The sequence below is a fragment of the Mauremys reevesii genome, linkage group 1 (assembly GCF_016161935.1).
Source record: "Mauremys reevesii isolate NIE-2019 linkage group 1, ASM1616193v1, whole genome shotgun sequence".
NCBI lineage: Eukaryota > Metazoa > Chordata > Testudines > Geoemydidae > Mauremys > Mauremys reevesii.
Window position 1 is genome coordinate 333,411,028 of NC_052623.1, and position 16,948 is coordinate 333,427,975.

Genomic DNA, 16,948 nt, shown 5'->3' on the forward strand with positions numbered 1-16,948 from the left:
GGGGTCCAGTTACATTCACCTCTTGGACCAGATCCTTTGCTCCACTTAGGACTAAGTCAGGAATTGCTTCCCCTCTTGTGGGTTACAGGACTAGCTGCTCCAAGAAGCAGTCATTTAAGGAGTCAAGAAACTATCTCTGCCTCCCGTCCTGAGGTGACATGTACCTGGTCAATATGGGGATAGTTGAAATCCCCCATTATTATTTTATTTTAGTAGCCTCTCTCATCTCCCTGAGCATTTCAGTCACTGTATCCTGGTCAGTAATCTATCCCTACTGCTATATTCTTCTTCTTACAGCATGGAATTACTATCCATAGAGATTCTATGATACAGTTTGATTCATTTAAGATTTTTACTTCATTCGATTCTACACTTTCACACATAGTGCCACTCCCCCACCAGCAAGACCTGTTCTGTCCTTCCAATATATTTTGTACCCTGGTATTACTGTGTCCCATTGATTATCCTCATTCCACTGAGTTTCTGTAATGCCTATTATATCAATATCCTCATCTAGTATAAAGCACTCTAGTTCACCCATCTTATGATTTGTATATCGTTTGTATATAAGCACTTTAAAAGCTTGTCACTTTTTAGCTGTCTGCCATTACATGATGTAATTGAATGGGACTTTTTTTTCATTTGACTCTCTCATCAGGTCCTACCTGTATTTTTCATCTTCCATCCTCTCCTCCTTACTAGGACAGAGAATCTCCATTAATAAATCCTCCCCTAAAAGATGTCTCTGTTCAAACCACGTGCTCCTCTGCACCTATCAGCTTTTCCCCAGCGTTTAGTTTAAAAACGGCTCTATGACCTTTTTAATTTTAAGTGCCAGCAATCAGGCTCCACCTATACCTGACTGGAACCAATCCTCCTTGTATAGGCTCCCCCTTTCCCAAAAGTTTCCCCAGTTTTGAATAAATCTAAACCCCTCTTCCCTACACCATTGTCTCATCCATGCATTGAGACCTTGAAGTTCTGCCTGTCTAACTGGCCCTGCGGATGGAACTGGAAGCACTTCAGAGAATGCTACCATGGAGGTCCTGGACTTCAATCTCTTACCTAGCAGCCTACATTTGGCCTTCAGGACCTCTCTCCTATCCTTCCCTATATCATTGGTACCTACATGTACCATGACCACCACCGGCTCCTCCCCAGCACTACACATAAGTCTATCTAGATGCCTCGAGAGATGCGCAACTGTTACACCAGGCAGACAAATCATCATGCGATTCGCCTGGTCATTGCATTATGCCACAAAAAAGTATAAAGCTATTTAGAACAAACACTTGCATGTAGAAAACTTATCATAAAAGCTAACAATACCATTCCATTAGAGTAACTCTCAGTGCTATTACACGTTGGCTATCTACTAGGACAAATACAGATTTAACCTGTCTGGGTACTTTTTTCTCTAGGGCAAGTGCTACGTCACCATAGAGAGATTAAGCAAAGTTCCTTTCTCAGAACCCTGAAAAAAGTCTGTGTGGATCAGGATTTAAATTTTGATTATTGCTAGTTTAAACAGACTTCAGCCAGCAGTCCTTACTCCATGAGGCGTATGGTGCTAACGAATCTGAGAAATGTGAAGGGCACATCCACTGTTCGCATTGTGTAAAGTTTAAAAAAAAAAGTAGTTTTAAAAAAGAGTAATATGCTGGGTTGACCTACTGAGGAGAGTCTAGCTGCCAATTTGTGGTTAAGCAGAAAAATAGGGATTGGGTGTGATTAGTCATCTTTAGCCATGTGAGTATACAGACCCTATTGTCTCCTAAGCCATTTTCTTCTAAACCACCCTCTGCACGATGGCTGGAGTATTGAGTACAGCATGGCTTTGCTCTGAGCCATGTACTCAAAATGCTAACAAAGAATTAATTCTATTAATGGATTTGGTGTTTAACTTTGCTAGAGTGGGAGAAGAGAAACAGAATTGCTTCCATTTTGTTTTCTACAGGTTTTGGAGATTTTAGGAAAGAAGTTTCCTGTTGTAGAAAATGCAAAAGGCTACAAGGTGTTGCCCCCTTATATCAGAGTTATTCAGGGGGATGGTGTGGATATCAACACGCTGCAAGAGGTATGAATTTTTTTAATGTATCTGATGAAATTGGCAGTGTCCTCCTTTAATCTGGAGTCTATTAGAACTAGTCAGATGTTAATGTTTCTTTACTGACCCATTCCTAGCCTTCATTCTGGACACTGCCCACAAACCCTAACATACAAAATTAATTTATTAAAACATGAGGAATAAAAAAACTGCACATAACCCAAAGTACGTCTCTTAATCTCAAGGTTGTAATTTTTTCTCCCTCATCACCTCATTGTTTACTTTAATACCGCCCATGTTAAAACTAATTAGGATTAAACTCAGGGCAAAGATCTATCCTTTTCTTTGTCTCTAGTGTGCCAGTCATGACTTGTGCTATGGCAACAGTAGTAATTAACTAGTTTGAATTGTTAGGTTGTAAATTAAATATGTCTGCATTCAAACTTTCAAGGTATACTTGTGCTTTTTGAAGGAGATATTTTTGAAAGCAAATGCAAGGTGAGGGAGGCGTCTTTAAAAGCCCAGCTAATGAGAATTGAGCAATCCATGTTTTATGCAAAATTATACCACATTAACCTGCTGGTGCCTGATAGATGAATACATAGTTTCTTACTGTTAAAATTAAAAAGTACAATTTCAGTAAGGTAGAAGCCTAAGTTTTTATTACCTCCTGGAAACTCTAGTGACAAACTTGCTACTGTCTAGTGGAAGGAAGTGCAGAGCAGGATTGGTTAATCTTATTTCTGCACTTCATCAGTTACTTGATGTTAAGAGTCAGGCCATCACAGGATTAATGCCTTTTGCTTTGAAAATGAATACCAGCATTTCACAGGGCATTCATCATCTTCACCTTAGTAAATACTGATGCAGTGCTACAAAATAAATTAGGAAATACTCAGTTCAGTGAAACCTCTTAGATATTGCAAGTACACTCAGGAACTCCAGTTCACCAGGTCTGAGCAGCTTTGCATTCTTTTGAATTAAGGACTAGAGAAACTAGACCACAGAAGTGGGAGTAAAGCAGTGGCACACTGGTGGGAGTCATGCATCTGTTCAGTTCGATAAACCATTTGCATGTATAATCTGAGATCCACGAACATGAACCCAAACAACAAAGCTACGAAGGTGTTTACATGTTACTGACAAATCCTCAGAGAGAGGATGATAGTTGGGATATCGAGTAACAAAATCCTTGGTGGGAAGATTGCCTTGTAAAAACAGCTAACAAACTCATGCCATGACAGCCCTAAAAAGCAAATCTGATTTCCTTGGTTTGTTTGATGGAAAGAGTGATTTGACGAGAATAGACTTGCTGTATAATGCACAACTGTGATAACAGCAAGCATGAAATAACTGAATCTGGATATTCTACTCCTGATGGCATTCCATGCCAAATAAATAGAAATTCTGCACACAGTATTTCAAAATTCTGCAAGTTTTATTTGTCAAATACACATGGGGGCTCCAGCATGTCACTGGGAATATAGACCACTGGTGCACAGAGTTAGGATATCGCTCTGCAGCTTCCCTTCCTCCCCCCCGCAAGGACATGGCTCAGCAGTGAGGCTGCACTCAACTCTAACACAGCACAAGGACAGAGCCTGTCCCAGAAACACCCCAGGGCCCTGCCCCTGTGTGCCAGGTACACCAGGTGTGGGAAGGCAGGCTCAGCCCTGCAGGATCTAAGCATGGAGGGGCTTGGTGTGGGTTGAGAGGGTTCTGTGTGGGGCAATCTGGATGCACATGGGCTTGTTGGGGAGTTCTAGGTGCAACAGTAATGGGATTCTGCATGGGGGTCCAGGTGAAGGTGGTGGGGGCTCAGCAGGGCAGTGTCTGGGTGTGTGGGGAATAGAGTTCAGCGGGGGTTTGGGTGTGGGGGGACTCAGTGGGGAGGTCCAGATGCTGGGGGAGTGGGACTCAATGGGGTGTGGGATCCAGGTGTAGCTGGTTGGGGTTCGGTGAGGTGGGGATCCATGTGCAGGTGGCTCGTTGGGGTGGTCCGGGTGCAGGGGGCATGGGGCTCTGGGAGGGGGTGGTTGTTCTGAGTGTGTGTGTGAGGGGAGGGTGAGGCTCGACATGAGGGTCTAGGTATGAGGGGGTCTGGATGCATGGGAGTTGGGTGAATGGGGGAGCAGCTCCTCATACAGTGATCCCTCCCCCTGCAGCTAAGGAGCGATGGGTGAGGAGTTTGCAGAGCTTCCTGCAGCCTAGGGAGAAATCTGGGGATGGGTCTGACTCAGCTCCGGATGCTGTGCTGGGGAAGAGGAAGTCCCATTCTCCCCAGATAGGACTAGCAGCTGAGCCCAGCACAGGGTAGAAGCCACCAACCAGGTCTTCCCCAGTCTCATCCCCTGCTCCACAGTGATTTACCTCTCTGCTGGCTGCCCCAGGCACCCAAAATGTACTGCTGGGGAGGATCACATGACTGCTCTTGTGGCTTCCCTTTGCTTCCCCGTCAGAAAGTTATTTTTCTGTGGAAAAGCAAAGAAATCTGTGGGGGACATGAATTCTGTGCATGCACAATGGTGCAGAATCCCCCCAGGAGTATTCTCTCTTTAATACGTAACTACTGAACACTTGGTAACATTGTCTGATTGTTAAACAGAATTCAGGTGTGAGTTAGAATATATTGGACCATATTTATTCCTGGTTTGACTCCATTGACCTCTGATGGGGCTACACCAGCGATGAATTTGGCCCAGTAAATTCAGAGTCTTTCCAGAAGAAAGCCAGTGAGCTTCTGGTAAGACTTTTCCTTAACCTGACAAAATTCTAGGAGGCAACAATTAGTGTTATACTAGTCTTTAAAATATATATTTATGGGGAAAGGGCGGTGGGACCTTGTTCTTCAGGATATGGAGATTCAGTACTGTTCTGCAAGGTGTAAATAGGACAGGAAAAGTTTTATTTCTAATACCTAATGTGAGAGGAAATGGACACAAGGGATAAGTCTGTATTTGAATTACTTTCTTATTCAGATCCCGAAAATGTAGGATATAAAAATATATGTACTAATTTCCCCCACATGAACCTTTTAGCAGCATAGCATTACCTGCGAGAATAAAAACAGTCATAACACTTGGTATAAGAGAACCAAGTTTATACTTATTTAAAACTGAAAAGGCATTTCTTACTCCTGTTATTTCAATAACCCCAGATCTCCCATGCTGATGTACAGGATATCAATGCTGGGATTGCTTTAAAGAGGTACTTTAAAGTATTTTACACACACAAATGTAGGTTTCATGTAGAATAAAACATTTTTAAATAGTTTTACATTATCTTATCTGTATATACTGTGGCAGAGCTCTGACCTTGCTCCTGTGGGTCCTGCGCTTCTAGGCGGTTTATGCTAGCCTCAGTGGCTCACTGTGATCCTCCACGTAGCCCTTCTCTCTCTAGGGCCAGGGTTACAGTCTACTGAGCCCTTTTCATCATAGGCTGCAAGGAGGTTGGTGAGAGAACTCCCACAGTCTCTGTTCAGCCTCCTGTCCTGACAGGGACCTGACTTCCCCTTCCAGGAGCTGTTCCTGTAGTGGTGGGTTGTGGGGAACCCAGGCCCGCCCTCTACTCCGGGTTCCAGCCCAGGGACCCTACTGGTAGCAGTTGTTGGCAACCAACCTTTCACTGCCAGAGCTGCTACATTTCCCTGGGCCAGTTCCCCACAGCTCTCCTGCTTCTCCCTTCTTCACCCTTACCTTAGGGCTCCTTAAACGATGTTTTAGGGTGTCTTCAGTAACCAGCCCTTCAGCTGCACCTCCGCTCCTCTGCCTGACTGGAGTGAGCCCTTTTTATAGTAACAGCAGGGCCTTAATTAGAGTCAGGTGGTCACATTAACTGAATGGCCTCACCTGACTCTTTACAGGTTAATTAGAGTCAGGTGTTCTCATTAGCCTGGAGCAGCCCCTGCTCTGGTCAGTCAGGGAATAGAAAACTGTTAATCCAGTGGCCAGTATATCTGCCTTCAGCTATTCTGCTGTACCCAACTGGCCTGAGTCTATCACATAACATATTAATAATTACTTTTCTTTTAAACTCTTTGAAAGTTTGTTTTAACTTTAAACATTCCACATCAGTGTTGGAATCTCAAATGTAACTACAGTGTCATGTATCAGGTACAGTACTGTGGTGATGGGCATGCTGTGAAAACGTAGAATGAGAAATTAACTGATCAGTCTAGTTCACGGTTCAAACTAGATGAAACAAAACAAACAAAAAACCAGCAGGAAAAGTGTAAACTGGATTTTTAAAATTCTTTTTTAATAGGAGATACTGGTAGCGCAGGTAAGGAACCTTCTGTTTGACTTCTTATTTTGATGTTTTCACTTTTAAATCATTGCAATCTGCTAACTGCAAAATATACTAGACCTTCCAGAGATTATCTTTGAGCATTCAATTTCCAGCCATCTTTAAATTCTCATACTAGAGAATCCTCTAGTTTGGGATCATGATTGATGGACTAACAATGCCTACAATGGAAATGGTTAGCTAAGCAGTTCCCAAACTGTGGGTCAGGACCCCAGAGTGGAAATGGGGTCACCAGGCATTAGACTTGCTGGGGCCTGGGGATGAAGCCAAAGCCTGAGCCTCACTGCCTGGGGCTGAAGCCCAAAGGCTTCAGCCTTGGGTGGTGGGGCTCAGGTTACAAGCCCCCCAACTGTGGCTGAAGCCCTTGAGCTTGGGCTTTGGCTTTCTGCACCCAGGGTGGTGGGGCTTGGGCGGGCTCAGGCTTCAGCCCCCTCCTGGGACCATATAGTAATTTTTGTTGTCAGAAGGGGGTTGTGTTGCAATGAAGTTTGTTAGCTGGTCAAAATCTGGACACCTGAATTGCTCCCTCTGTATGAGCTGGAAATAACACCACGCCCTCTGTCTTGCCGCCTCCACCACAATGAGAAACTCTTCTGTGTGGCATTGCTCTGGGGAAAGGCTGCAGACCTTTGAGGTTTTTGATGGAAGTAATTCCTTCCTCTTCTTCTACTTGCTGCTGCTCCTCCTCCTTTGGAAGCACCAAATGTGGATCTCAGCAGAAGGGTCAGTAGTAGAATCAGAACTTTGCCATATCGTTAACAAGGGTTATACTATACCCCACACACACAAGGTCTGACCAACCAAGGTCCTTCATGATGGGAGTGTGGATGGGTTGAAGCCAACTTTTCATCCAAAGGTGTTTGTTCATCAGCAGAGATAATCGAGGAATGTGTCCACAGCATAAGAAGGCCCACTGTCCAGGGATGCTAGAAACAGAATGGGGTGAAGCATATGGCTGGATGCTGGCTGAAGGGGACCAACCCTGCAGCTGTGATTTCTTGTCCCACTGTAGTACATGAGTCAAGCAGAGCCCAGTTATGCCACTCTCTGCACTGGTAATGCCTGTTAACCTGGGAGTATCCCCTCAAAATGACTGGTCCTCCCAGGCAGCCTCATGTTCCTGGATGAGATGTTGCTCATGGCCATCTTCTAACAATTTTTTGGAGGTTGTGCTTGAAGGGAGTCTGCACAAACAGCTCTTCTTCCTACCCCATTCCTTGTCTCCTTCAGTTATTCCAGAGGCTCTTGGAGAATCTCCCTCATTCAGACCCAATTGATAACTCTGAATCATTTGTCATCCTCGAGTTCCCCTTCTCCTCTAATCCACCAAAGGAGACTCCCTTCCCGCTCAGACTCCTCTCTAAGAAGTAGTGTCCAAATCAGAATCTCCTAGTCATTGGCCCCAGAGGATATTAAGTTCATTGTTAAAACCAATATGATTTTTAGACATTTAGAAGAGAAGTTTTCAGGATGCTTCAAGAAGATTCCGTTAAATTGAAGTACTACAGGGAGGTCTGACATTCTTTTCTCCTTGTCGGACAAGGACAGTGGAGAAGTGAGTGGCAATTGCACAGTGGAAACTTGCAGTGCCAGGTTGCTACCAGTCAGTCAGTAATCAATTTGGAGTCAGTAAATCCATCATGGGGGCTATTGTCACAGAAGTGTGCAGGACCATTAAGTGCCTCCTATGCAGGACTCTATCCTGCACATTGCAGAGAGTCATAGTAATGGATTTGCAGCAGTGGGGATCCTGAACTGCAGTGGGGTGATAGATGGCATGCATATTCCTATTTTGGCACCAGACCACCTTGCCACAGAGTACATCAAAGAAAGGGCTACTCTTCTATGGTAATGCAAGCACTGGTGGATCACTGAGGATGCTTTACCAATATCACTCTAGGCTGGTCAAGGAGGGTGCATGATTGCTCACATCTTTAATAACACAGGACTGTTCAGAAGGCTGCAAGCAGGGATTTTCTTTCCCAACCAGCAGATTATGATTGGCAATGTTGAAATGCCAGTAGTGATCCTTGGGAACCCAGCCTTCCCTTTGCTCCTCTGGCTCATGAAGCCAGACACCCCAACAGCACCACAAAATACTTTGGTTACCGGCTCAGCAGGTGTAGAATAATAGTTGAATGTGTCTTTGGTCATTTGAAGGGTTGCTGGTGGTGGTTACTCAGAAGATTGGATATTGGTGAGAGAAATATCCCAATGATTATAGCTGCCTACTGTGTGCTGCATAATATATGTGAAGCAGAGGAGAAAAAGTTCTCAACAAGGTGCAAGTGGAGTGGCTGTCTGCTGAATTTGAACAGCCAGGTATAAGGGCTCTTAGAAGAGCTCAATGCAGAGCTATACTGCTAAGGGAGGTGTTGAAATAGCATTTTAATAGCAAGAGGTGTGTGTTGGTGTAATGTGCTCTATCTGGCCCTCCTGTTTGCAGCCCGGTATGAATTGTGTGGTGATAGTTATATATGTAGGAACAGTACCTCTTCTTTCTCCTGCTTGCCTGACTCAGGCATTCTGCAGGTGTGGAGGGGGAGAACCTGAAGGCCACAATGGCAGCAGCTGCAGATAAAACAGAAAGGTACTATTGTTAGTGTATTCATTAGGGAAAGTGAAACTTAAGATGCTGAACACTCCCTTCGCTCCCAAAAAGTTGCAAGCACTGCATTCTCACTTCTGCTTGCGATTGTTTGTGCACTGCTCAGCACCAGCCAGGGTGAGTATGGCCCACCCGGGGAAGGGGAAATGAGGTAATAATAGCTCAGTTGCATGATTCTAGTAGTATAGGGCAATGACACTGAATACTTAGTCTGCAGAAGAGAAGAATGAGGGGGGATTTGATAGCTGCTTTCAACTACCTGAAGAGGATGGATCTAGTCTGTTCTCAGTGGTACCAGATGACAGAACAAGGAGTAATGGTCTCAAGTTGCAGTGGGGGAGGTTTAGGTTGGATATTAGAAAAAACTTTTTCACTGGGAGGGTGGTGAAGCACTAGAATGGGTTACCTAGGGAGGTGGTGGAATCTCCTTCCTTAGATGTTTTTAAGGCCTGCTTGACAAAGCCCTGGCTGGGATGATTTAGTTGGGGATTGGTCCTGCTTTGAGCAGGGGGTTGGACTAGATGACCTTCTGAGGTCCCTTCCAACCCTAATCTTCTATGATACTGGCACTGTTTTCCACAGGCTGTGGTGATTTTAGCTGATTGAGTGTAACAGAAGCAGAGAGAGAGCACAGCTGCTGCTGGTGACCTGATGCTGCCCAGGCCCATATGCTGCTAGCTTGTGCCTGCTGAATTTATCGCTGGATGGTGTGGGAAAATGTCCTACCACAGTGGAAGAAATAAGGCAGCTCTCCCTAGAAATATATGCCAGAGGATTGCAGAGTACCTCCATGAAAGTTTCATCGAGATCTTTCTGGAGGATTTTTGGGACATCCCTATGCATATAGTGCTCTACGTGGACCCCCCTGCCTAAGTCTAAAGGAGAATGAAAAGCAGATAGCAACTCTTTCTTTCTTGATTGTACCATTACCTCTTCTAGCATGAGTAAATTTAATGAGAAGTCAAAAGATGTGTTCTGCTACTTTTTGTGGGGGGTGGCATTCCTGTAATTTTAAAATTAAACTACACGCTTACCCAGAGTTCCTTCCCCTGCATCAGGCTTGCCTGTGCTCAACTGGTGGGACTGGCTGGACTGCGGTGGAATCAAAAACGGATCCTGGCTCGCTGTGCAGCTGGATTCCCCCCCAGTCTACTGTCTCCCATACTCCTCCTCTTCTACCTCCTCTTCCTTGCAGTTCACAGCAGGGGCCTGTGACTTGGACTCCTCTGGGGTATCCATAGTGCTGTTGGAGGTGGGGTCTCTGCAGAGGATAAAATGCAACTCCTTGTGGAAGTGGCAGGTCTGCAGCTCAGTACCAGATCAGTTGTTGGCCTTCTGGTACGCATTGCTACTGCTCCTTGTTGTAGGCCGCCTCCCGCATCCCTAGAGCAATCTACTCATAGATGTCCACGTTTCTATGGCTGGTTCAGAGCTTTGCCTGCACAGCCTCTTCTCCCCACAGGCCCAGCAGATCCAGTGCTTCCTGCCTGTTCCAGCTGCTGGAGGCCAGTAATGGCCGATGTAAGTAACACAGTGTCTACCCTCGCACTGGATCAACCTAAGTACATCAACCTTGGCTCTATGCCTCTCGGGGAGGTGGTGCTATTAAGTCAGTGTAACCGGACACTTATGTCAGTAGTAGCCCAATTTAAGTGAAGACACATGCACAACTAGGTCGACGTATGCTGCCTTGCATCGACCTAGCTTTGTAGCATAGACCAGGCCTGAGATTGGCTGGCAAAGTCTGCCATGATCTGAACGTTATCCCTGGGACAGGGTGTCCCCTTCTTGTACTTCTTGTCCCATCATCCTGCTCAAGCTCTCCTTTAAAGGAGCCTCTGCAGCTCTGCAAACAGTCATGTTCAGTGTCACAGCCTTCAGGCTTCCCTGTCATAGGTAAAGGCCCTGAACAAATCATGCAAGGGGAAAGTTGGGCATGTTAAATATCCTGAAAAGGCTGCTGAAGATCTTGCTGCTTTGGACTGCTAGATCTTTTAGTCTGCCATTCTCCCCTAATTAGAGACACAAGGTGGGTGAGGTAATACCTTTTATTGGACCAACTTCTGTTGGTGAGACAACCGTACACTGAAGTATCAGGAGGTACTTACACCCTTAAATACAAAGTTGTTTAGCATAAGTAGTTAACACACATTTAAACAGTCTATAACCCACTGAATACTGCTTCTCCCCTCCCCCCCCCCACTTCCCTCCTTAATGAGTGTTAACTGGCTACTTCACCTTGAATGGTCCCTTGGAATGTGTGTTAACTAATGCTAAACAACCTGTTTCACCTTGTATTTAGCTGTGACACTTCAAGCATGTTTCCCAGACCTGAAGAAGAGCTCAGTGTAAGCTCGAAAGCGTTTCTCTCACCAATAAAAACTATTAACTCACCCGCCTTGTCTTTCTAATATCCTGGGACCCACATGGCTACAACAACACTGCATATTCTCCCCTAATCTCTTTTCATTTAGCTCTTCCCCTTCCCTTTCTCTGGATGGCCTGGTTGTCACTTCTCATCAGTCAGGACTTCAGGCTAGGGATTGTCTGTGTCAGAGAGTAAATCATTTTAATGTAACAATTTAAATGTAAACTGTCCCTTCATAACAGAAGAATCCTCTCATCTGGGACTTTCGCACTCTGGTTAGTAGTATGTTTATAGGTGGCTCCAAGTACTGGGAGTTTCTTGATCTGGGTTGTGACATTCTTTCCAAGCTCATATAGGGGAGCAGTTCAAGAAAACAGATCTTTGACCAATCAGCTTCTCTGGCCATTGTGGGTAGGGCTAGTACATCAATCATGACTCTGGACTAGAGGATTCTTGTGTTAGGATAAGACATATTTATGGTAAGTTTTTAAATTGTCTGCATTTGCATTTAACTTTTTTTCTGATAACTCTCAGAAAAGATGGTAAAACAGCTGCGTATGCCAAACAAGAATCGCTCAAGAACTTTGGTTGAAGAAGAGGGTAAAACAAATGCTCTACCACTTGAATATCATCCTAGAAATCTCTAATACAACTAATTCTAGGCTGCATATGTTGCTCTATTGCAGTTCTGGGTAGAGGCAAGCAAAGCCCCTCTCTTGGTGTTTGTGGGTGAAATGATCACTTTGTTTCAGAACACATCCTATAACTTGAGCATCTTTGAAATCTCGAATTGGCCCACAGTTTTGGCAACCATCAGAAGGCTCTTGAATGCCACCATGAAGGATTCAGTTTGGGCAAAGAAATAGTATGCTTTAGGGCTCTGTGGCTGGGTGTTGCATTACTGTACTACTCTTGTCTTGGGAAGGGAAGGGATGGTGTTTTATATTGCATGTTACAGTGCAAATAACAGTTCTCCAGCAGTAACATTTCGTAATTATCTCAGACTAAAATATCAATTAAAAATTCAAACAGCATGCCAGGTATTGACAATATTTTACATATATCTTCTTGAACCTGAATGCTAGCTGGCTTAATTGTCTGTAAAAGAGCATCTTTTCAAAATGTGCAATAACAAATTATGGAAAATGGCACTTATCAGCCCATGTCTTAAAATACATTCCTTTATCATTGTTTCTTTTTCTTATCAGATTGTGGAGGGAATGAAGAAGAATAAATGGAGTATTGAAAATGTTTCCTTTGGATCTGGTGGAGCTTTGCTGCAGAAATTAACTAGGGATCTCTTGAATTGTTCCTTCAAATGCAGTTATGTGGTGACCAATGGCCTTGGGGTATGACCTCTAATTTTTTCACTCATTTTATCACATATGAACTCCAAGTTATGGACATCTCAGGAGTGGAGATTGTCCATAACTCTGAAAGGTTCCTAACTCTGAACAAAATGCAGCTCTGGCTCCAGCAGTTCATGCTCCAGGCCAGGTTCTAGATGCAGCTAGGCAGCTTCCTTGCAGGCAACTTCTTTCTGGGGAAGCTTGTCGCCTTCCTGATTGGCCGAGGGAGGGGAGGTGAAGACAACACCCAGGATTTACAGCAGGGGTCGGCAGCCTTTCAGCAGTGGTGTGCCGAGTCTTCATTTAGTCACTCTAATTTAAAGTTTCCTGTGCCGGTAATACATGTTAAGGGTTTTAGAAGGTCTCTTTCTATAAGTCTATAATATATAACTAAACTATTGTTGTATGTAAAGTAAATAAGGTTTTCAAAATGTTTTAAGAAGCTTTTTAAAACTAAATTTAAAATGCAGAGCCCTTGGACCAGTGGCCAGGATTGGGCAGTGTGAGTGCCACTGAAAATCAGCTCGCATGCTGCCTTCGGCACCTGTGCCATAGGTTGCCTACCCCTGGCTTACAGGAAAGCAGTGCAGACCCCAATGCTGCTTCTGCTCCAGCTGCTTTCAGCTGGAAGCAGGGTCTCATATCTTTGCCTGTGAATCACAGCGTCTTCAACTCCTAGCTGTAAGTGGGTGCCTCATTCAAGGTGGTGGGGACGGGGACAGTGAGCTCACATGTGCCCACCTTTAACCTGCAGTACAGTATTTGCTTTTTTTGTTGTTGTCTCCGCTTCTGCCTGATTGGTTACTTCCGGTTTCATGTGGTGTCCGGTTGACCAGTCAGTCTGTAATTCTGGTGTTTGTATTTTTGTGGTTTTACTGTATTTGTATTGCTTCACGTTTCAATCACATGTTAGCACCATCTGCATGATGTGCATGAGCACTCATTTGAATATCTCCTCTTATTCTTACTAACTTCTCACTTCGATTTCCAGGTGAATGTCTTTAAGGATCCAGTAGCAGATCCTAACAAAAGGTCAAAGAAAGGTCGACTCTCTTTACATAGGACACCCAATGGAGATTTTGTTACATTAGAGGAAGGCAAGGGGGATCTTGAAGAATATGGTCATGTATGTATTCTGACTTATCATTTCGCCAGAAGTAGATGACTTCATTCCCAGTGCTAACCCAAACTGAGAGAAAGTAGCTTAGATAGTTAAGCTTGATTTTGAGATTTGTTTTCAGTCTTCTTTATATTCAACCAATAACCTCTACCAAATAATCCCAGAAGCTCCATCTGTAGCAAATTCAGTATGAACAGCATTGTAGTTATCGCTTAGTTTTACTCTCTAGTATTTTCAGTTGGGATTATAGGAAAGGAATGGGAAAAATTGCCTGCCTTTTTCCATATCTGAACAGTCTGATGAAATGTAGAATGGTCTTACAGTGCAGCCTCTGTAATACTCCCTCAATATTTAAATATATTTTGTCCACTGGAGTCTTTTTAAATGGATTTTTAAAAATCCAGTTTCTGGTAAAGAACCCTCTAGAGAGCATGTCCTCATTTATTTCCTTTTTTAAAAATTAAGGTTTTCTGGTATGTTCATAAAAGCCAAGCTGCTGTTCTTGTCCTGTTCTCAAACCATTTTTAGCTCCATTCTGTCTACGATGCCATATCTGCAGTGTGTGGCATTATATACTGTCTCGCTGAGCATAGCCTTCAAAACTGCATTAAAGTTGTCTAAAATTTTAAACTCAACTTTAATTGTGCCATAAACTTTGATTAATCCCTTGACGCTGTACTCTGGAGGCCACAGAATATCTCAGTAAATGCATCTTATTTCACTGATTTCCTCCCCCGCCCCCTTTACAACAAAAATCCAGTGTGTTCTCTTCAAGATGTACCTGGGACATCAATGACCAGTTTTACCGTTAGGATGACTGCAGACCACCTCAGTGAATTGATCTGAATCACTAAGCATTAGCGCACTCCTACTAGATGTTTTGGAGGCAAAAGTAGCTGGGGGGGATGTTTTCAACCTCTCTCAACATAAGGACTCTTCTCATCTTCCCATTTTCAAAATGATCCCATCCCCAGTAGGGTGTTGTACACCTGCGCTGACTTGCACTGACCACTCTTTCTTATCTTCCCACTTTAGCACCCCAGTATCTGCTTTTCCCTTCCTACCTTTTATCTAATTTGAGGGGAAGAGGCAGGATCCAGCTGTAGGGAGAAGTGGGGTACATTAGAAGGCCCACCCTAGCAGAGAGCCTAGGGCTGTTGCTCATACAGCCACATCTCCCCCCCCTCCACACAGACATACACTGTTTCCGGCACATCACATCCCTAGTAGCCCAAAAATAACCAAGGAATTGGCCAGATGCCAAGTAACACCTGAGAATTGCCTAACTTGCTATGGGTTAAATATTACATTATTGATGATTATGCTAATTATGGTTTAGTGTTGAATTTTTAAACGCACTTGGTGTAGGCCTAATTCTGTTCATATTGAAATCTGAGGTAAAACTTCCTTTAACTTCAGAAGGAGAAGAATTAGGCCCGCTCTGAGCACTTAAAAAAAATACTGCCCTTAGATTTCCAGACAAGGATTTATAAACTAGCCTTGCAATGCTTCTTCCAGTTGGTATTTCTCCACTTTTCAGATGTAGGAAAGCAGAAATTAAATGACATGCCCAGAGTGTTGAGCTAAATCTGGGGCAAATCAGAGAGTAAATCCAGCACTCCTGGCTTCTAGCCATTTCATTGCACTGCATGTATTCATAATACTTGAAGAGGATTTAAAAGTTCACTGCCTTTTGGAACGCTGAGTCATGTTCAGATAAACACTAAACAACATTTGGGTGCAAGAGTGAGAACAAGTAGCTGTAGTTGATCAGTAGCAGCAGGCTCAGTAGAGTTGAAGCAGAGGAAGGAGGTGACTTAGTGCATAGGCCAAGAGAATCAGTTTCAAATGTAGAGTGCAGCAAAGAGGGGAGATACAAAGTCAAAAGGATAGGATAGGGGTCGAATGCAGGACGAAACAACTACTGAGAGCTCTGCATTGGCTTGACATTTAAAATGGGCTCCTGAATTTGGTATAGAAGGTATATATGTGGGGGCTGTGATGTGCGTGCTCAGAGAGGAAATACTGGGTTGCTGTGTTTTAAATTGGAGAGCGAGGTGGTGAGAGATGTGTATGCTATCAGCTGTTGCCCAGGCTTTCTGAATTGCCACAGTGCTTGGTTGGCAAAGGAACATCAGATTATTGGACTTTGATTTCTTACTGAGAAAAGGACTTTTTCTTGGAGGGGGAGTGACCATTCTTGCCTTTGCAGTCACTTCACCCAGTAGCCACTTTCTTCTCAATGTTACCCCTACTTCTCTGAGGAAGCAGTTAAGACATGAGTTACCAGACATGTTACACTTGGTGCAGGTGATCACAACAAGCACTAGCACATTTTAAAGAAAACCTTTACAGGCAGTTGTGTACAAATAGTAGGGGCCTTTATAAAGGGATCAAATGTGTGAATTGTCAGCAGCATATGGCAGCTAGCAGGACAGTACAATGGCAGGGCAGTTTTTGGGGAGGAAGAGTCAGGGGAGATTGGAGAAGTCATGCAATCCTTTGGTCTTTTTGGATCCATTAACTGTCTCCAGATAAAGAAGTGGCTGTATACAGAAAATTTCCTAAGTAGTATTTATGCACAGATTTTTAGAATCTTTATTCTCCAGGTTACACTAACATGCCAATGAGGGTAGAGGCAACTATATAACACACCTTCACTGCAGAACAGTTTGTCATAGAAGCTGCCTGATATATCCTGAAGAGGAAGAGAAAGGTGCAGTTATATAGACTTGCCTGTTCGCAAGCAAGGAAGGCACATACATCACTTTTGCCTTTAGATTTCTCAAACATCTATAATTTCTAGGGCTGTTGATTAATCGCGATTAATTGCAGTGTTAAACAATAGAATACCAATTGAAATTTATTAAATATTTTGGATGTTTTTCTACACTTTCATATATATTGTCTTCTGTGTTGTAATTGAAATCAGTGTATTTTTTTTATTACAAATATTTGCACTGTAAAAATGATAAAAGAAATAGTATTTTTCAGTTCACTTCATACAAGTACAGTAGCACAGTCTTTTTGTTGTGAAAGTGCAACTTACAAATGTAGATTTTTTTTTTATATATACTGTACTCAAAAACAAAACAATGTAAAACTTCAGAGCCTACGAGGACACTCAGTCCTACTTCTTGTTTAGCCA

At 43.6% G+C, this 16,948-nt stretch overlaps 1 protein-coding gene across 1 annotated transcript in view; it reads left to right on the top strand.

The window, feature by feature from the left end:
- NAMPT (nicotinamide phosphoribosyltransferase) overlaps positions 1–16,948 on the top strand; it is a 59,266-nt gene that overhangs the window by 38,275 nt on the left and 4,043 nt on the right. The window contains exons 8-10 of the mRNA XM_039517034.1: positions 1,958–2,077; positions 12,540–12,680; positions 13,672–13,806. Of these exons, the coding sequence (XP_039372968.1) occupies positions 1,958–2,077; positions 12,540–12,680; positions 13,672–13,806 (396 nt within the window). The remainder of the gene's footprint in view (positions 1–1,957; positions 2,078–12,539; positions 12,681–13,671; positions 13,807–16,948) is intronic.